Genomic DNA, 20260 nt, shown 5'->3' with positions numbered 1-20260 from the left:
GTGACAAAAGTGACAAATGTAAATGTAATGTTTATACAGAGAAGCCTCATGCAGAATCTAAAGCAGGTGTGTGAGGTGTGTGTGTGTGTGTGTGTGTGTGTGTGTGTTTGGGGCACCGATTGTAAAGTTGTGAATGCTAAAATAAACAGCAACTTTTTGCCACATTTAGCAACAAACCATGTATATAAAACATATGTCAGTAATGTCAATACCAATCAAAATGTTAAATCTAAATCTAAATTTTGAATATTAAATCTAAATGTTAAATGTTAAATCTGAATCTAAACATGAAATCTTAATGTAAATGTTAAATATTAAATCTAAATGTTAAAATGTTAAATCTAAATCTAAATGTTAAATCTAAATGTTAAAGCTAAATCTAAATGTAAATCTAAATGTTAAAGCTAAATGTAAATGTTAAAGCTAAATCTAAATGTTGGCAAGATTTGGCGAACCACCACTGCAGCATCAAAGCAGCATCTCTAACAACAGCTACAGCATCCACCACAGTAGAACTACCACAGCACGCGGTAGCTTTTATTTTGGTATTTCCGGTGACAGGCAAAGTGAATTTGAATTTAGATTTAAATTTAACATCTAGATTTAACATTTAGATTCATATTAAACATTTGCATTTAGATTTAAATTTAACATCTAGATTTAATATTTAGATTTATAGTTAACATTTAGATTCATTTTTAACATTTAGATTCATATTCAACATTTAAATTTAGATTTAACATTTAAATTTAGATTTAAATTTAACATCTAGATTTAAATTTAACATCTAGATTTAAATTTAACATCTAGATTCAACATTTAGATTTAATGTTTAACATTTAGATTTAAATTTAACATTTAACATTAAGATTTAGAATTTTTATTTTGATTTAACGCTGACATTATATTTTTACAAGAGAAGTAAAGATCAAAAACTTCACAAATATTGTTGTAAATCTGAGCAAAAGTAACATTTTGAAATTAGTTTTTTAAGCGTGGTTTGTTGTGGCGGAAAGTTGCCGTTTACTTTTGCATGCGCAACTTTACAGTCGGCACCCCATGTGTGAGGTGTGTGTCTGTGTGTGTGAGGAGTGTGTGTGTCAGGTGTGTGTGTCAGGTGTGTGAGGAGTGTGTGTGTCAGGTGCGTGTGTGTCAGGTGTGTGTGTCAGGTGTTTGAGGTGTGTGTGTGTCAGGTGCGTGTGTGTCAGGTGTGTGTGTCAGGTGTTTGAGGTGTGTGTGTGTCAGGTGCGTGTGTGTCAGGTGTGTGTGTCAGGTGTTTGAGGTGTGCGTGTGTGAGGTGAGTGTGTGTCAGGTGTGTTGGTACCTTTCCTCCTCCACCACGGTCCCTCCTTCACAGAGTAGGACACGTCTCTGAACTCGATGTTGACGGCCGGTCTCCGGGGCAGCGAGGAGAACCTCTGGGCCTCCGTCAGGTTGTTCTCCACCTTCTTCAGGTGTCCCTGCAGCAGCGGCGTCTGCTGGCTGCCCGCCGGCCGCTTGTTGACCACCTCGTCCACACAGACACACACCGTCCGGGGGTCCAACATCAGGTCCGGGGGCCCGTTGGTGTTCTGAGGGAGAGATCAAAGACATCAGACTCTGCAGCTCAAAGATGTCAACCGATCAGAACCATGTTTGACCTCGGAGGTTCAGAGGCGGAGCCAGTCTCTCTGGACTGTGGTGACCCGACTGGAGTGCCGACATCTGGCTCCTGACATCACAGTTTTTGGATTCTGGGAACTTTGACAGATTTATTACACATTCTGAGAGCATGTTTCAGTGTGAGCTTCACCCCTCCCTGCACGACCAGCACCAGCCCGGTAAGGCCACAGATGGTTCAGTCTGTAGATTAAAGTTTCTGTCATTCAACTCAGAAATATGAAATATCTTTGACAGAAACTCAGAACATACAAAAAAACAACATTTGTGTGAAAATCTGGAAGATTTAAAGGTTTGTTGAACCTCGATGGCACAAATGATACTGATGTGATGTCATTTATAAATGTCTGAGGACTTTAGCATCTGAACAGAACCCGAACAGGAACAACGATGGTGGTGTGAAAAGCTCAGCTCTTATCATGAGATCAGAGTCTGCAGGTTCATTCACCAGCTGACCACAGTTAGATAATTGTGCTAGTGTTGCGTTAACAAACACACATGATTGTGGTTGGGAGCTGATTCATTCTTTCATGTGTTTGATTCAGTGGTGTCAAACTGATCCAGTAAAGGGCCATGTGGCTGCAGGTTTTCAATCCAACCAAGCAAGAACACACTTGATTTGGATCAGGTGTGTCCACAGTCAGGTTTGCTTTACATTAACATGACCTGAGAGGCTGCTTTGTTGACAGAGGCTCTTGATCCAGACACAGAACCTTGAAGCTGGACTGAAGTTTCCTGCTGATCACATGGACAGATAAAAACCTTCTGGAGGGAAACTTTGTGGTCACATGAAACTCAACTGAGGTGTTTGACCACAGTGAACATCAGTATGTTTGTACAGAGAAGGTGGAGCCTTTAACCCAGAGAACACCACACCTACTGTCCAGCAGGGTGCTGGAAGAGTTCTGCTGTGGGGCGGTTCTGCTGCCAGTGGATCTGCTGCTCTAAAGAAACTCAATGGAATAATGAAGAGGGAGGAATATCTCCAGATTCTTCAGGAAAACCTCAAATCATCAGCAGTGTTGTGATTGTTTTGTGTTGTGACAGCTGACTGAGGTTGAAATGGCAGAGAGACATGTTAGAATCACTGCCTGTATATTTATGTCTCATGTTCAGGAGACCTGTGATAAATCAAATTATTGTGTTGCACTCATTGGTCACAGAAACATGAGAGCTGACTGGAGACTGACATGATGGACATGTTGGATTCAAACGACTGAATATTATATATAATATAGTGTCTGAATGCTGCTGTGTAAATGAAGTTGGACTTCCTCTGGCTGCGTGAGCTGCCGGCCAGGCGGCGTGTGAACATCCTGCTCCATATGGACTCTAATCTGAGGGTCACTGTCGGACACAGAAGAGCTTAGTCAGCCCGGATTTACAGCCAGAGACGGACCAGAATAAACAGACTGAGGACGGCTGCTGTGATTCAGCAACAACAACAACAACAACATCGTTGTCACCAGAACCATTTATTTCACGTACGAACAAACTGAAATCTTTAAGTTTGTGTTCCTGGAGCATCATTACAACCGACCAATCACGTCTCTGTGATGTCATAGAAAATGTGGAGATGCACAAAGTTTTCACATGTTGTGAAAGAGTTTATGTTCCTGAACCGAACCATCGGACGAGTCCAGCTCCTTTATCAACAAACCCACCAGCCGGGAATCAAACCCACAACCCTCCAGCTGTGAGGAGACAGTCCTGACCCCTGACCCTCCATCAGCAAAGTAATCTTTTAACACAATAAATTTACTCAAGTGTGACTTAAGTTACTTTTTCCTACACTGATTGTTTGAGAGTTAAAACTCATCTGTTCGTCTTCAGCTGAAGTTCTCATGTCCTCATGTGCACTCAAATTAAAGTCTTGTGTTTTTACATGGCGTCTGGTACAAAGAGGCTCAAACTAAAGAAGCTGCGGGTCTTCATGTCCGTCTCAGTCTCCAGTCTGTCTCCAGTCTGTCTCAGTCTCCAGTCTGTCTCAGTCTCCAGTCTGTCTCCAGTCTGTCTCAGTCTCCAGTCTGTCTCAGTCTCCAGTCTGTCTCCAGTCTGTCTCCAGTCTGTCTCAGTCTCCAGTCTGTCTCAGTCTCCAGTCCGTCTCAGTCTCCAGTCTGTCTCCAGTCTGTCTCAGTCTCCAGTCTGTCTCCAGTCTGTCTCCAGTCTCTGTCTCAGTCTCCAGTCTGTCTCAGTCTCCAGTCCGTCTCAGTCTCCAGTCTGTCTCCAGTCCGTCTCAGTCTCCAGTCTGTCTCCAGTCTGTCTCCAGTCTCTGTCTCAGTCTCCAGTCTGTCTCCAGTCTGTCTCCAGTCTCTGTCTCAGTTTCCAGTCTGTCTCCAGTCTTCCAGTCTCTGTTTCTGTCCCAGTCCAGTCTGTCCCAGTACTCACCATGATGATGGAGTTGGTGACGGTGGGGTTGTGGACGGACCAGGCGGCCATCAGACAGGCCATGGCCGAGACACAGCAGCACTCTGACACACACTCATCTGATCACTGCTCACTGACACACACCAGCTCCTATCACAGCCTCTGGCATCGCCCACATACCTACTGACCACGCCCCTGCTCTCTGATTGGTGGAGGGCTGTTTGCTGTGGAGTTGATCTGTGAAATGAATCATGTCCAGATTTAATGTCAGTTAAACATTTTTTCTGTTCTGAAAGCAAGAAAAAAAAAAAGATTTATGTAGAATATAAACAATACTATGAATAAGTCCTGCATCCAAAATGTTCTACGGTAAAAGTACCTGATGTTAAATGTACTTAAGTATCAAGAATAACAGTAAAAATAAAACATGCATGTAATCTGTGAAGTAACTAGTAACTAAAGTTATCATATCAATAAAGTGACACAGACGAAGACCTGCAGCTGCTTCTGTTGAAGCCTGAAGTCTGTACCAGACTCCATTTAAAAACACATGATTTAATGAGACTTTAGAGAAGTATAATGTAACAGAAAATGGAAAGACTCAAGTAAAGTAGAAGTACCTCAACATTGTACTTAAATGCAGTACTTAAGCAAACTGGATTTATGTGATGTTTCACAGAGAAATAACAACGATAAGAACTGTAACTGATGTTATTTCATTAATAATAATCATCAGCTGGAGCTCAGAAAAGAGCAATCAGGGAAGTTGATATCTAAAGAAACAAGAAACAGGCTGCAGGGCTGTGACATCAGGAGCCAACACCAACACTTCATCTTAAAATAACTTTATTGACAAGACCCCGCCCCCACAGTTACAAGGCAGTTTTGACGTCATGCTATAAGGCTGTTAGAAAAATACAGCACACGCGCACACACACACACACACACACACACACACACACACACACACAAGGCTGTTTGTTGATAAAAAATGATGCTGTCATGTGACACACACATCACATGACTGAACTTTCACTTCCTTGTTCAGCTCATTAAACTCTGTCCATAACGACTTCCTCTGAGAGACACGAGGACAAACAGGACGTCAAGCTTTGTCAAAGGTGAGACAGGAAACAGACTGACAGCGACGTGTCATCACTCTGACAGTGACATCATCAGTCTGATGGTGACATCACACTCTGAGTGATGTCACTCAGCAGATCAGATCCTCACTGAGAAATGAAAGCAGCAGACAGATGTTCAGTGAACAAACTGATGGAGAAATCATCACATTTTAAAAAGAGAAGGAGAAGATGATGAACACACCTGCAGGACTCACCTGAGGTCTCATTCCATTGGACAGAAACATAAAGGTGATTATTCAACATCAATATTAAAGGAAATATTCTAATTATTGCTTTTATATCTATTTACATTCTTTTATCAGTTTATTAATGTTATTTACACACTTTGTCATCTGTGTTGAAGCATCAGCTGCACTTGAACGAGGCGACGCAGGCGTCAGAGGTCAGACTTAACTTCGCGCTTCCTTTTCGCCTCAACTCTGAACTTGTTTATCAACCAAAGGCAAAAATAAAATAAGTTACAAATGAAACTATAAAAGGCAGCGAGTCGAGTCTCTGCTTCAGGCTGACGCCGACTTTTAAAATAACACAACGAGTGACCTGGACAGAAACACATCCTTGTTCTTCAGCAGTTAACTGATTTAATCTGTTTCAGATCAGTGAAATATGAGAAGCTGCAGCTGACACTCATCCTCCTTCAGTTTACTGTCACAGAGGAAGAAAAGAAACAGAAAATATTCACTTTTAACAAACTAATTTTCTTATTTTTCTTCAGAAAATTACTCAAACTGATTTAATCAATTATTACCACAGTTGGTATCATTGCAGCTCTAATTCAATTGATTTTTTCAGTTCAAATGTTAAGCCGGTTATAAACTCTGACCTGCTTTCGATCCTTTAATTATATTTTTACAAAAACACGAAGGATGTTGAAAGACTCCTCCTTCAACTTCCTGTCTCTCTGCTAACATCCAATCACACAGCGCCACATCATCAGCAGGTTCACATTAACATAAACATTATTAAACACAGAAAAACAACTTGTTGCGTAAAAAGCAACAGTAAGTGAGAGTGAAGACGACTGATGTATCTGACAGGATATAGATCCACAGAACTGGAGCAGGTCTGTATTATCTCGAACACAGAACACAGAGTACACTACAGGAACCGGAGCAGCACCTTCAGATCAGCTGATCTCATGTCCAACCTCCTTAGAACAACATTAACTGTCCTTCATCCTCCTCTTCATCCTCGCACTGAGATCTTGTTCTCTACAGCAGCCAGCATGGAGGACAGACGAGAGTTCTCATTGGCCAGCAGCTTGGATGGCTCATCAAACTCTGCCACCTGAACCAATCAGATCAAAGGAGGCATCAGTCACAATTCTCTGTTTTATTAATGAGGTTTTAATCAAATGAGTTCCGATTTAAAGGTCCCATATTATACTGTTTTTCATCAAGTTCACACAGCTGTCAGAGGTCCAACAGCTCTGTATTCGATATGCATTGCCCCAAACTCATCCGTGGTCCTGAACTTCAGCTGTCTAAAAGTCGCTCTACAGAGCTCTATTCAGAGCAGTCTGTTTCTGTGCCTGCACCTTTAAATGCTAATGAGCTCTGTCTGTCAGCACCTACTTGGAGAGCTCTGCCTGCTACATCACTCTAAGGGAGGAGAAGCCCCTTGCGTTAGCAGTAGCATGTGCTAATGTTTACGGTGGATGTATATATGTATTGCTATGTCTCGCAGGACTTCTTTGTTCAACCGAACCAGTTTGACCCAGAATGGGACCCAGAAGGAGAGGCTCCCGAAGAAGTACAGACTCTGTGGCTGCAGCAGGACGTTTAGAATGGTTAGTGTGTCTGAATAATGTTAGTTTGTTCGTATGTGTTGTTACATTTACCATTTAGCGAAGGCTGTGTTTGTCTCCAACTCAGTCACTCTTGGACACTGTTAGTATCGTCTCTGTCTCCAGTCTGCACGTTTCCAGACTCTGTGACAACCAAGCTCCATTGTAAATATTATTAACATTAAACTCACTTCAAATGCCATTGCATAGCAGGCCGAAGCGGAGCTAACTAGTTAGCCAGTTTCCAGCTGACCTTACCAGACTCATAGGCAACTGTGAATACTCAAACCACTGCGACACTTTTCAGTGGCTCAGGTGCAGTTTGCTGGGTCCGGTATGGTTGGGACTGATCCTTTTACGAGGGTCTGTGTCGAGGTAAAGCCAGCTTTGTACTGACGCTCGTTACTGAAGCAGTCTGATGTAAAGTGGTTAGCACACACACACAAGCTAACATGAACCACAGCCGGCACGTTGTCTTAAAATATGAAACGCAACCACTGTCTCTTCTGTTGTTCTGTAGCTGGACAGAATATGGGCATTGATGTTGATTTTTACAACCAACAACAGAGCTATTTGCATGTCTAGCTTTGAGCGACGACATTGTGAAACTCTGCTGTCTCACTGCTGGACACACTGAACTTCACCTCGGGGATGAACGCCTCCTCTCAGATATCTCCTATCACCGCTCAGAGGAGGCCGGACTGTGATAATGACTCCCTTTCTTTACGTAACGACAGGAGCAGATTCTGAACAGCCTGTAGGAGCTCTGTGTTACCAGTGGGTGGGCTGCAGAGACCATGCAGGAATCACTTGTTTTCATCATTCTGGGAGTTGGTAGGTTCAGTGAGGACCAGCTTATATATGTAGAGACCAGAGAAAACCTGTTTTTCATAATATGGGACCTTTAAGTTTCAGATAATAAAGTGATTTATTTCTGTCATCGTCTGATTCTCTGAGTCACATGAATCCTTCTATAAACTGAAGATCAGATGGCCTGGAACTCCCCGTGACAGCTCCTGAGCTCCTATTGGCCAGTTCAGTGCCATACCTGTCCGTGGTTAAGCACCATGATACGGTCTGAAGCGAGGACCGTATGGAGGCGGTGAGCAATGGTCAAGGTTGTGCAGTCCTGGAAAGAACTCCGAATGGTCTCCTGGATCAGACCGTCCGTCTCTGCATCCATTGCTGCCGTCGCCTCATCTAGGATCAGGACCTGAAGACCAGAGCAGGTAATCAGAGGACATAACACAGACCTGTCTGTCTCTATGACCTGTCTGCCTCTCACCTTGCACTGTCTCAGCAGAGCTCTGGCAACGCACAGTAGCTGTCTCTCTCCCACTGAGAAGTTCTCTCCATTCTCCACCACCTCGGATTCCAACTTCAGTGGCAGCTGGGACACCTGAGGAACAGACAGAAAGTCAGCCAGACAGGTGAGCAGGTGTGAATGTCTTCCTGTGATTCTGCAGTCAGGTGTGTGTTATGTGCTATATTTCTCACTGCGCATGTGCGAATGTCTAGTTTGTTCAGCGGGAGTGAGCCATTGTTGTTGTGGTGCTGAAGTTGCAGAAAAGTCATGAAAATGTACAGTTGTCATTGTAGTTATTGAACCAACAGCTTGTAGTGTGTCTGTACTCACACAGTCCTTCATGTGACTCCTCTCCAGAGCGTCCCAGATCTGCTCCTCACTGTACTGATTAAAAGGGTCCACGTTGAACCTGGAGACACGGTCAGAATCATCTGAACTGAGGTCACAAGCAGTCAGTCAACATCAGAGCAGGTGTCCTCAGGTGATCCTACCTGACTGTCCCACTGAACAGCACTGGGTCCTGAGGGATGATTGACAGTTTGCTGCGCAGGTCAGCCAGTCCGATGTCACTGATGTCAACACCGTCAATCAGAATGGAGCCGCCACAGCTCTCCACCAACCGGAACAGAGCCACACCCAGAGATGACTTACCTACAGAGAGAGAGACAGGTCAGAGAGAGACAGACAGGTCTCGTGCTGTTCATCCTGACCCCTACAGATCCAGGACAGGCTTCTGGCTCTGGTCCTACCTGATCCAGTTCTGCCCACGATGCCGACCTTCTCTTTTGGTCGGATGCTGCAGGAGATCTTGTTGAGAACCAGAGGGAGGTTCTCCTGGTACCTCATGTCCACGTCCTGGAGCACCAGCTCCCCCTGCTGAGGCCAGTCGGCTGGAGGAGAGCGACCTTTGACCCGGGCAGGGGCCTCCTGGGACAGGGACTGAGAGACAGACAGGATCAGGACCTATTCCCATGAGATCAACATCTTAATGAATAATTCTATTGGAGAACTGCAGTAAGACACCACTCTGTACTGGTGACTGTCATGGAGGCCAGTGACAAACCAGTGTGACCAGGGAAGAGTGAGCCTGGTCCCAATACCTGGATGTAGTGATGAATTCTCTCCACTGAGGTGAAGCGAGCTTCAGTCTCAGAGGCCAGACGGACAGTGAACTGGAACAGTCCTGTTAACTGCAAAGGGACAGACGGGTTATGTCTGAGACAAAAGAAGACCAGCAGAAATATAATGATGCCTTCAGGTTACCTGCACAGCATAGGAGATGGCAAGGCCCGCATAGGCAGGAGGGATCTGCCCATGCATCAGGACCATCATGAGGGCGGTGGTGCTGATCAGGGCCACGCTGATGATGTCCAGACGCACTGCCAACCAGCGCATCGCACAGCTGAACAGATAAAACGGAGCCTGGTTCTGGTCCAGCAGAACCTGGTACCTGAAAACAAAAACACAGTCAGACTCTGCAGGTCAGGACCTGGCTCAGAACCACTGTCAGTGAACCTTGACCTGTTCAGGAAGTTCCGTCCCTGGTCATAGGCCTGCAGCGTGCTGAGGCCCTGGATACTGGAGGTGATGTGGGACATGAATGGGGACATGGTCACGTTGTCCAGACGCTTCAGCTCCCTGATGAAGACCCTGGAGATGCTGTGCAGCACTGCGAAAAGCAACACCAGCGGACCCACAGCCACCAGGAACCACGGGAACACACAGCTGATGACACAGAGGCAGAAGAAGACCAGGATGACATTCTGGATGAACATCTCAGCCTGGAAGGGCAGACGAGTGTCGACTGGAAGGAAAACACAAGAAGATATCAGTAAAGTTCTCAACATGACTCTGTCTGGTTCTGTGAAGTACTATTCTTTTCACACTACCATAACTGTTTCTGTATCATCTTAAATCGAATGTTAACTGTAATAAAAGCCATTCATTAGGCTTCACCAAATGAACAACACAAATGGTAACTAGGTAGAAAAACTCCCATTACTCCTCCTGTATTTTACGTTGTGTGAATAATCGGATGCTGCTAGAATTTCATTATACACCTGTGTAATGACAATAAAAGGATTCTGATTCTGATTATGTATTGTTGCTCTTCTTGAACACGGCAGAAGTTTTCCAAGGGAAGCTGAAAAGCATCCTACCTTAAAGACTGGAACATAACCTCCTATCTGGTTGTGCGTTTACCTTCATCCATGTCTTTGGAGAAGCGGTTCAGGATCCGAGCTGAGGGCGTTGAGTCAAAGAACCTCATGGGGCAGCGGAGGATCTTATGAAACAGTAGGTCATGGAGTTTAGAGGAGGCGCGCAGAGTTCCCTGAAGGACACAATCAGATTTGTGAGATACACCTGACAGGAGACTGTGAACAGAAACAATTAAAGGCCTCCTGTATGTTAGAGTTTGATCAGGGGGATATTTTTCCTTTTCTGTGTTTTACGGGTCATGAGGGGTGTGACATGTTGACCTTGACGAAGACGATGCCTCTGATGAGTTTGAGTAGCAGCATGACTCCCATGGAGGAGGCGTAGACAGCAGCATAGTGTTGCATCATGGGATTGTCTTTGATGCTGCCGCTCACAGTCGAGCTGTTGCTCTGGGTTACCGTTGTGTTCTGAATAACAGGAGAACAGGAGTCAAGAGGAGTCAGGACAAGTTGTCAGTGATCATGCTGACTGATGAGCAGGTGAAGAAGAAGAGGTGTCTCACCCCACTCCCCTGGTTGATCCAGTAGCTGAGCCACCACTGGCAAAAGGCTGAGCTCCCAACATTCAGAACAAACAGAGCCAGGATCAGCAGGCAGGAGGCGGAGCCACCACACGATGCCATGTAGAGCCGGAACACAGGCCAGGCCACGCCCCCACTCAGCTGCTCCTCCCCTGTGATGATACATGACCAAATATAGTAAATAAACAGGAGTGTCTCATTAAAATATTTAATCAAAACAGACAACAACAGGTGTTTACCATTCTCTTTAACGACAGGAGCAATCTTCTTCACTGATCCTGGTTTAATGTCTGCTGGTTGCCTCTGAGAACCACCTGTCTTCCTGCTAGGAGCCTGAAATGGAAAACAGGTTGAACAGGTAACACAGCCACTCAGACAAAAGTTAAAACAGACAGACAGACAGACAGACAGACAGACAGTCAGACAGGTACCTCCATGTAAGGTGTGTCTCCCAACTGAAAATGGTTGAACATGGCGGCATAGTCTCTGTTCAGTTTCATCAGGTTGTCATGGGTACCATGCTCCAATATAGTCCCCTCCCTCATCAGGATGACATCATCACAGTCTGACAGGTACTACACACACACACACACACACACACACACACACACACACACAGAGGTTAACCCCATGGCAACAGTGTGCAATAAAGATTTCCTACCTGTGAGGAGGTTTACCTGCAGCTGGTGGGTGACGAAGATAATGGTCTTTTGGTAAAGCTGCTTCCTAATGGCATTACGAAAGATGTGGTTGGCCACATGAGCATCCAGGGCGCTGAGTGGGTCATCCAGGATGTAAACGTCGCGGTCACTGTAGAGGGCACGGGCCAAGCTGATCCTTTGGCGCTGCCCACCACTTAGGTTGGCACCACACTCACCAATCTGATGGAAACATAGACACAACTTGAATACATTCACACAATAAAACCTTTTAAATGCAGGAAATTAAGTAAACAAACGTGTCCATTGTCTGTGGTTCTCCAGTTGTTCTCGGGTAGAATCCCAGGAACAAAATTTGGGTTCTGCTAAGGAGGTGAGAGTAAATCCAAAATCAGGTGCTTTCACAGGCTTGCACAGTTTAAGGGTTAGGGAAGGGTTAACCTGGACTCCAAATTCCCCGGATCCCAATCTGTGTCCATGGGAACTGCTTGAACAACTTGAATCTATTTAGACCCTATTTCACAGCCTACAAGATCTCTGTCCATGCCTCAAATGGTCAAAGTCACATCTCACATTGTCTGCACAGACAGCTGAGATCAAGTCCAAGATCTGCGCTGTCCTGGTGAGACTCCAACAAGGTCGACCGAATGGTTTGTAATAACAACCCTGGATCTGACATTCCTGGGATTGTCCTGTATGAAAGTCGCTCAGGACAGTACTAGAGCGACTTTCATAAGGGTTCACCAAGCCAACAAAACAAACGATGACTAGATATACAAAATCCCACTAGTCCTCTTGAATCATTGCTCCTCTGAAACATGGCAGACGTTTTCCCAAAGAAGTGGAATAGCATCAAACCCTAACAGTAAGGGCACAACCTCAAGACCCTTTTTAGAAACAGGCATGAACATCCAGCCTGCAGGTAGTTTCACTATCATACAGTGACTGTTGGTGTGAAGGACAACACCTCCACCTCACTCTGAAGAGCCACATCTACACTATAGTACAAACAGGAAGTGACATCACCTCTGTGAGGTCAGCGTTGGGCAGCCGTGCGAGGTCTGGTCTGAGACAGCAGGCACTCAGCACGGACTGATACCTGCAGAGACGGAAGGAAAGACAACCACAAATCAGTCATATCTGTCCACATAATGCTCCACACCTGTCCTCCAGGTTTCCTCCTCTCACCTGTCTTCCTGATACTCCTGTCCAAACAGGATGTTTTCTCTCAGTGTTGCATTCAGGATCCAGGCCTGCTGAGCCACATAGGCAAGCCTTCCTCTGACAGCCACACTGCCCTGCAGCAGAGTCATCTGTCAACACACCAGACAAACTGTTCATTCACCTGCAGCAGCAATTATGTAGAAGATGGAACTGATTGGCTGTGAGGGTCTTGGTAAATGATTCAGTGTCGGATGTTTTCCCTTTGAGGAGAGGTACATGTCTCCCCTCTCCCCTTTATTATGTGCAGAGGCTATTAGGATCCACCAAAGGCTTTCTGGTGTCAAATTAGGAGAGATTGAAAGTATAATCTCACCTTATGCTGATGATGTATTATTGTTTATTACTAGCCCAGAGCACTCTATCCCTATTTGCTATCACTCATCAACTAATCTGGCCTTTTTTCAGGATATAAAATGAACTATAACAAATCAGAGGCTTTGCCATCAGGTGACTCTGGGGATTGGGTTGCTCCTGCCAGTTTCCCTTTCAGGTGGTCAACCAGAGGTTTTACTTATCTGGGCATCAGAGTCCCAGCAGACATTAAAGAGCTATATAAACTAAATATTAAAGCAACTTTGATATCATCCAGAAATCATCTTCACAGGTGGTTTGATCTCCCACTGTCTTGGATTGGCTGAATTAGTTTGATCAAGATTAATGTACTTCCCAGGATATTATACGCTATGCAAGTGCTGCCACTTGAGATCAATAGGAAAGTCATTTTAGATATTAAATGATTTCTGTCAAAATTCACACAACGTGGAAAGAAATCTAGATTAAAGATGAAAAATGTACAGTTACCAATAGACAGAGGGGGCAAAGCACTTCCTAATTTTCTTTATTTCAATCAAGCCTATCATGCTCGAATAAGAATAAAACTTTCCCTGCAGGGAGTATTTTTGATGACTGGTATTCAAAGGAACTGAGAGGATTTATCTGATTTATTCAAAGATGGTAATTTCATGTCATTTGAAAATACTCGGAATAAGTACATCATACCACATAACCAAATTTTCTCGTTTTTTTCAAAGTGATAGATATTTTATAAATCATGCCTTACGTTCCCGAATGATCAGCCAATGTTAAGTCCTGTTGAGAGCGTCTTTCTTAAATCTAAGTTAACTGTAATGTAAAGAAATTAATTTCTCTTTTCTAAGGAAAATTAATCTCTGTTAGTGCTGATAGAGCCAGGGAGCTTTAGGAAAAGGACTCAGAGGCTGAGTTAAATTCAGAGGCTCAGATCAGGTCAGAGGCTTTTGTATCAGCTGAAAAAATATTTAATTACAACAGAGATAGTTAATCTAGAATTTTACACCGAGTGCGGCGCACTCCTCAGTGTTTACATCCATTTTCCCCCTCTGTGTGAAGTGTAAAAAGAAGTAGGGACCTACTACCACTGTATCTGGCAATGTTCATTCATTTCCAGATATTGGAAAAAGGTAACTAACTAGCTTAGCTCCATTCTTCACAAATCTGTTCCATTAGATCCAATAATGTTTCTTCTTAGTGCCCCTACAGAACGCCTCTCTTTGGGCCACTGACTTTATTGTGCAAACTTTTTACTTTAGTAAGGCGATGTGTTCTGTTCCAGTGGACTCAGGAGAAGCCTCCCGCAGTCACTCGATGGTACAGAGAAACATTTAAGGTTTTTCCTATGGAACGTTTCAGTGCTATTCTAAAAGGTGACAGCAGGATCTTTTATAGAATATGGCAGAGCCTCCTTGATCATTTTCCCAGTAATCTTGTTGATCTGCTGCAGAAAAGGCATCCGCACACTGTCTCCCCAAATTTTTCATAGACTGTTAAATCTGTTTCTTTGACAACAATAATGTGTATGATCCAAATGTGTGTTGGTGTAACACGTGTATTATAACTCCTTTGTAATTTGGCAAAGTATGTGCTGTGTTTGTTTTGTTCTGTTAATGCAAAATGCAAAATTAAAAATAATATCATTGAAAAGAAAAAGGAAGAACTGATTTTACAGGTGTCAGCACTGGAGGTGACATCACCTGGCCCAAGATGGCAGAAATCAGGGAGGTTTTTCCACTGCCGACACTTCCGCAGACACCGACCAACTTCCCCTGAACAGACAGACAGACAGACAGACAGACAGTCAGACAGACAGTCAGACAGACAGACAGACAGACAGACAGACAGACAGTCAGACAGTCAGGCAGACAGACAGTCAGACAGTCAGACAGACAGACAGACAGACAGACAGTCAGACAGACAGACAGACAGACAGTCAGACAGACAGACAGACAGACAGTCAGACAGACAGACAGACAGACAGACAGTCAGTCAGACAGACAGTCAGACAGACAGACAGACAGTCAGACAGACAGACAGACAGACAGACAGTCAGTCAGACAGACAGACAGTCAGACAGACAGACAGACAGACAGACAGACAGACAGTCAGTCAGACAGACAGTCAGACAGACAGTCAGACAGACAGACAGTCAGACAGACAGACAGACAGTCAGACAGACAGACAGACAGACAGACAGTCAGACAGACAGACAGTCAGACAGACAGACAGACAGACAGACAGACAGACAGTCAGTCAGACAGACAGTCAGGCAGGTATCAGTAATATGTTCACTGTCACTCAAGTGTTCCAGTATTTGGGCCCAATTCATGGACTGACCTGCTGGACACTCATGTTGATGCAGTGCAGGGTGCTCTGAAGCCACTGATGAGTACAGGCCTCTCCCTCACCCTCCTCCTCCTCTTGACTTGAGGCCAGACCTCCTTCTACCCTGAGGAGGGAGCCGGTCACCTCCTCCATCTGCTCCTCCTTCTCCCGAAGAACAGCTCCGTCACTGCTCCTGAGAGTCACCACACACACTTCAGGAACTGACCGACTTCCTCGTGAGCTTTGAATAATTTTGCTCCGGGGGAACAAGAGTCTGTGTCACAGAAACTGACAACGTGGGATTTGTTCTGATATTTTCTCCACAAAATTAAAAGAACGAGATCAGTGTACTTTGGTCCTCACCATTCTGAAATAAACTCCAGATCAATTTTATATCAACTATTATTACTAAGTACATAAATGGATCTCATATTTCCCAGGTTTTTAAAGGCCACTATCTGCGCAGGAATTTAATTGTTTGTTGTTCCTAGGAAACCTCAGGCTGTACAGTTTGGAAATTTTGACGTGAATGCATAATTTATTTGGAAGATCAGTTTATATCAGTTTACTTGTCCTGGTGTCGTCGGTGTCTGCCAGCTGTTCGGACACATGGACTGGGCTGAGCACTCTGTCCGCCCCCCTCCCACGCCAAACTGGCTCCACACATCTCCACAGCAATCTGAGGATCACCAGGCAACGCTCGGACACCGTCGACCTCCGGCAGCAGGAAGAGACTCTGAGGGGCGAGACAGAGAGGTGGAACCAGATCAAACTGGTGGATGAGGAGAGTAGGGGGGAGGTAAGTAATTGAGGATCTGACCTTGAATCTCTCCATGGCCACTGACGCCTCAGACAGAGACTTGACAGAGAAGGGTGTGACCTTCAGGGCAAAGGTCATGGCGTTGAACACCGTGACCACAGTGAAGGCCTACAGAGACGCACAGGAGACACAGGAGCAGCTGAGTGGACATGATGAAGGACATCAACACAGACAGTTAACGTTAGCTAACAAACTAACGGCTATTAGAGAGAGACTGTTAGACGGCCAGTGGGAAACCAAGCACTAAGTACACATAGTTTTATCTGTTTGTTTCAGTTTGGTACCTGAGCTGCAGTTAGGTTGTATCCTAGCAACAGGTGGGTGGAGAATGTTGCCACACTGGCGATGACGACGACTACAGGAGCCACGCCCACAGTGATGCTCTGGAAGTAACCTGTCAGCTCCAAGATCCTCCGCTCCTCGTCCCGGATCCCTGAGAGGAAACAGGACGAAGCCAAAATGCAGGTAACACAGGTAAACACTGTGTTACCATGGCGACAGGCAGGTGAGCATGTGTGGGTGAGTACATACTGTGGATGTCCTGGGCGAAGGCTTTGACCCAGGCGTACATCTTGACAAACTTAATGTTTGTGAGGATCTCATTCATCTTCTGCACTCGTCTGTCGGTGATAGCCGCGCCCTTCCTCCTGAAGAACACTGTCAGTCTGGAGCTGAACATCTGATCAGAGAACACTGATCAATAAACCCGTAGGGTTGGAGGATCACTTTCTACAGGCTACATGCTACTGACCATGGTCGGGTAGAAGAGGATGAACACAGCTGATCCCAGCAGAGACGTTGGTCCCAGAATAAACAGGTTATAAGCAACACCGAGCGCGGCCACCAGGGGGCCTCCTGCCAACAGACTGCCCACTGCTGCAGCCTCAAACATCCTCTGACCATCACTGGAGCACATGTTCACCAGCTGAGAGACAGACAGGTGGAGACAGGCAGGTGGAGACAGACAGACAGGTGGAGACAGGCAGGTGGAGACAGGCAGGTGAAGGGAGAGAATCAAAGATCACTGAAAAAAGAGAGAAAGCAAGACAACAGAACAGGAACAGACAAAAGACGAGACAAACAAACAAACACGAAGCCGTACCTGTCCCATGGACTTGTCCCTGACGCTGCGGAGCTTCAGGATCTTGTGGAAGGCCAGGCTGAGGATGGCTCCTCTCAGTCTGGATCCTGTCCTGTAGTTCAGGGCCCAAGTCAGAGCCAGAGACCAGGACCGGATCAGCTCTGTGGTCAGGAGACCCAGAACCAGCAGCAGCCCGTAGACCAGGTCTGAGTCCTCCTGCTGGGTGTACTCCAGCAGACGCTTCACCGCAAACGCCTGGGGGGAGACTCATACAAGTCTCATACTGGTCTCACTGGAATCACGGGTCTCATACTGGTCTCACTGGTCTCATACTGGTCTCACTGGTCTCATACTGGTCTCATATAGGTCTCATACTGGTCTCATACTGGTCTCACTGGAATCATACTGGTCTTATATAGGTCTCATACTGGTCTCACTGGTCTCATACTGGTCTCATATAGGTCTCATACTGGTCTCATACTGGTCTCACTGGAATCATACTGGTCTTATATAGGTCTCATACTGGTCTCACTGGTCTCATACTGGTCTTATATAGGTCTCATACTGGTCTCACTGGTCTCATACTGGTCTTATATAGGTCTCATACTGGTCTCACTGGTCTCATACTGGTCTCACTGGTCTCACTGGTCTCATACTGGTCTCACTGGAATCACTGGTCTCATACTGGTCTCACTGGTCTCATTCTGGTCTCACTGGTCTCATACTGGTCTCACTGGTCTCATACTGGTCTCACTGGAATCACTGGTCTCATACTGGTCTCACTGGTCTCATACTGGTCTCATATAGGTCTCACTGGAATCACTGGTCTCATACTGGTCTCACAGGTCTCATACTGGTCTCATATAGGTCTCATACTGGTCTCATACTGGTCTCACTGGAATCACTGGTCTCATATAGGTCTCACTGGAATCACTGGTCTCATACTGGTCTCACTGGTCTCATACTGGTCTCATATAGGTCTCATACTGGTCTCACTGATCTCATACTGGTCTCACTGGTCTTATATAGGTCTCACTGGTCTCATTCTGGTCTCACTGGTCTCATACAAGTCTCATACTGGTCTCAGTGGTCTCATACTGGTCTCATTCTGGTCTCATACTGGTCTCATACTGGTCTCAGTGGTCTCATACTAGTCTCATACTGGTCTCACTGGTCTCATACAGGTCTCATACTGGTCTCATACTAGTCTCAGTGGTCTCATACAGGTCTCAGTAGTCTCAAACTGGTCTCAGTGGTCTCATATTGGTCTCACTGGTCTCATACTGGTCTCGTACTGGTCTCACTGGTTTTGCTGGTGTGACTCACCGGCCCACTGAATCCTGCCAGCTGTGTGACGGCGAGGCAGAGGATGGAGAGAAGGAGACGAGTCCGACAAAACAACCAAACTACCGAACACAAGGATGCATTGCTGCCCTTTGACCTCTGTTCCTCCTCCCACAGAGCTGACAGCCTGAGGACAGACAACAGGAAGACAACAGGAAGACAACGGGAAGATAACGGGAAGACAACAGGAAGACAACGGGAAGACAACGGGAAGATAACAGGAAGACAACGGGAAGACAACAGGAAGACAACGGGAAGATAGCGGGAAGACAACAGGAAGACAACGGGAAGACATCGGGAAGACAACAGGAAGACAACGGGAAGACATCGGGAAGACAACGGAAGACAACAGGAAGACAACAGGAAGACATCGGGAAGACAACGGGAAGACATCGGGAAGACAACAGGAAGACATCGGGAAGACAACGGGAAGACATCGGGAAGACAACAGGAAGACAACAGGAAGACATCGGGAAGACAACGGGAAGACATCGGGAAGACAACAGGAAGACATCGGGAAGACAACGGGAAGACATCGGGAAGACAACGGAAGACAACAGGAAGACAACGGGAAGACATCGGGAAGACAACAGGAAGACATCGGGAAGACAACGGAAGACAACGGGACAGAAGTTAACTGATGCCGTTCTACTCAGACACAGAAGTATTGCATTCCAGAAAAAGTTACAAAAGTCTGAAAACATCAACTTCCTGTTTAACATCAAACAGAGACTTTGCTGTTGTTGATTTATGTTGAAATGACTTCCTCATGTGACCTGACAGCAGCATCAGATGAAGGATCCACCAGTGGTCCCTGGAAGTATTACACTTCTCGCTGGACTGAACTGAGGACTTTATATTAAATCTGGACAGTGCTGGAGGCGGAGCCTGACTACAGATGCTTGTTTCTTAATGTAAGCTTCTGGTGTTTGTGTTTTTGGCCTCAGTGCCTCAGTGTCGATGTAATGACACATGACCATCATGAGGTCCGGCCTCAGAGCCTGGAGCTGCTCCTGGACCTCTGGGCTCAACAGACGCCATCTCTGTGTTCAGGTGTTCTAATCAGTAGACACTTTGATTTCATAGCTCCTCCTACCTCAGGCTGTTGGCATGGCAACCCTCCCGCTGTGACACCGGCCAGATGTCGTCCAATAGGAGCTTTCCTTTCCTGTGGGCATGTAGAACCAGAGGAGTCAGCCAATGAAACGTCATGAAGGAGAAGAGACCTGCGCTGTCCACCGGATGACCACACCTGAGGACACACACACAAACACCTGATGAGACACAAACACCTGAGCTGTGTGGTGTGTGTGTGTGTGTGTGTGTGTGTGTGTGTGTGTGTGTGTGTGTGTGTGTGTGTGTGTGTCTTACCTGTCCTTCTCTTTTGGTCCACCCTCCTTCAGCTCCTCACCATGGCAACCAGCTGATCTGTGCTCACATGAATCCAATGCACCCTGAAACACACACACACACACACACACACAAACTGTCT

General features: G+C 45.7%; 2 protein-coding genes across 7 annotated transcripts in view; both read right to left on the bottom strand.

Moving 5' to 3' along the window:
• Positions 1-4235, bottom strand: part of abcg1 (ATP-binding cassette, sub-family G (WHITE), member 1) — a 12249-nt gene extending 8014 nt beyond the window's left edge. The window contains exons 1-2 of the mRNA XM_037124758.1: positions 4048-4235; positions 1325-1571 (exon numbers count right to left, since the gene is read on the bottom strand). Of these exons, the coding sequence (XP_036980653.1) occupies positions 1325-1571; positions 4048-4110 (310 nt within the window). The 5' untranslated portion in view covers positions 4111-4235. The remainder of the gene's footprint in view (positions 1-1324; positions 1572-4047) is intronic.
• The window catches only part of abcc5 (ATP-binding cassette, sub-family C (CFTR/MRP), member 5), a 20663-nt gene continuing 4589 nt past the window's right edge, over positions 4187-20260 (bottom strand). For 4 of the 6 annotated variants that reach the window (XM_037124691.1, XM_037124668.1, XM_037124682.1 and 1 more), the window contains 28 exons: positions 20140-20222; positions 19865-20020; positions 18751-18895; positions 17446-17679; positions 17095-17268; positions 16875-17022; positions 16628-16776; positions 16344-16451; positions 16093-16259; positions 15536-15716; positions 14896-14967; positions 12851-12975; positions 12689-12761; positions 11681-11884; positions 11435-11578; positions 11243-11336; positions 10986-11155; positions 10744-10890; positions 10466-10595; positions 9785-10067; positions 9527-9713; positions 9364-9453; positions 9013-9202; positions 8755-8914; positions 8594-8672; positions 8243-8356; positions 8006-8170; positions 4862-6458 (listed from right to left, as the gene is read on the bottom strand). In XM_037124691.1, coding sequence (XP_036980586.1) covers positions 6357-6458; positions 8006-8170; positions 8243-8356; positions 8594-8672; positions 8755-8914; positions 9013-9202; positions 9364-9453; positions 9527-9713; positions 9785-10067; positions 10466-10595; positions 10744-10890; positions 10986-11155; positions 11243-11336; positions 11435-11578; positions 11681-11884; positions 12689-12761; positions 12851-12975; positions 14896-14967; positions 15536-15716; positions 16093-16259; positions 16344-16451; positions 16628-16776; positions 16875-17022; positions 17095-17268; positions 17446-17679; positions 18751-18895; positions 19865-20020; positions 20140-20222 — 4074 coding nt within the window. In that variant the 3' untranslated portion in view covers positions 4862-6356. Of the gene's footprint in view, positions 4264-4861; positions 6459-8005; positions 8171-8242; positions 8357-8593; positions 8673-8754; positions 8915-9012; positions 9203-9363; positions 9454-9526; positions 9714-9784; positions 10068-10465; positions 10596-10743; positions 10891-10985; positions 11156-11242; positions 11337-11434; positions 11579-11680; positions 11885-12688; positions 12762-12850; positions 12976-14895; positions 14968-15535; positions 15717-16092; positions 16260-16343; positions 16452-16627; positions 16777-16874; positions 17023-17094; positions 17269-17445; positions 17680-18750; positions 18896-19864; positions 20021-20139; positions 20223-20260 lie in introns of those variants that run through there. The other 2 variants (XR_005079454.1, XM_037124699.1) reach the window with 2 other exon arrangements.

Source organism: Acanthopagrus latus, chromosome 2 (assembly GCF_904848185.1).
Source record: "Acanthopagrus latus isolate v.2019 chromosome 2, fAcaLat1.1, whole genome shotgun sequence".
Taxonomy (NCBI): Eukaryota; Metazoa; Chordata; class Actinopteri; order Spariformes; family Sparidae; genus Acanthopagrus; species Acanthopagrus latus.
Note: the sequence above shows the minus strand (reverse complement) of the source record. Positions and strands in the feature narration are given on the sequence as shown.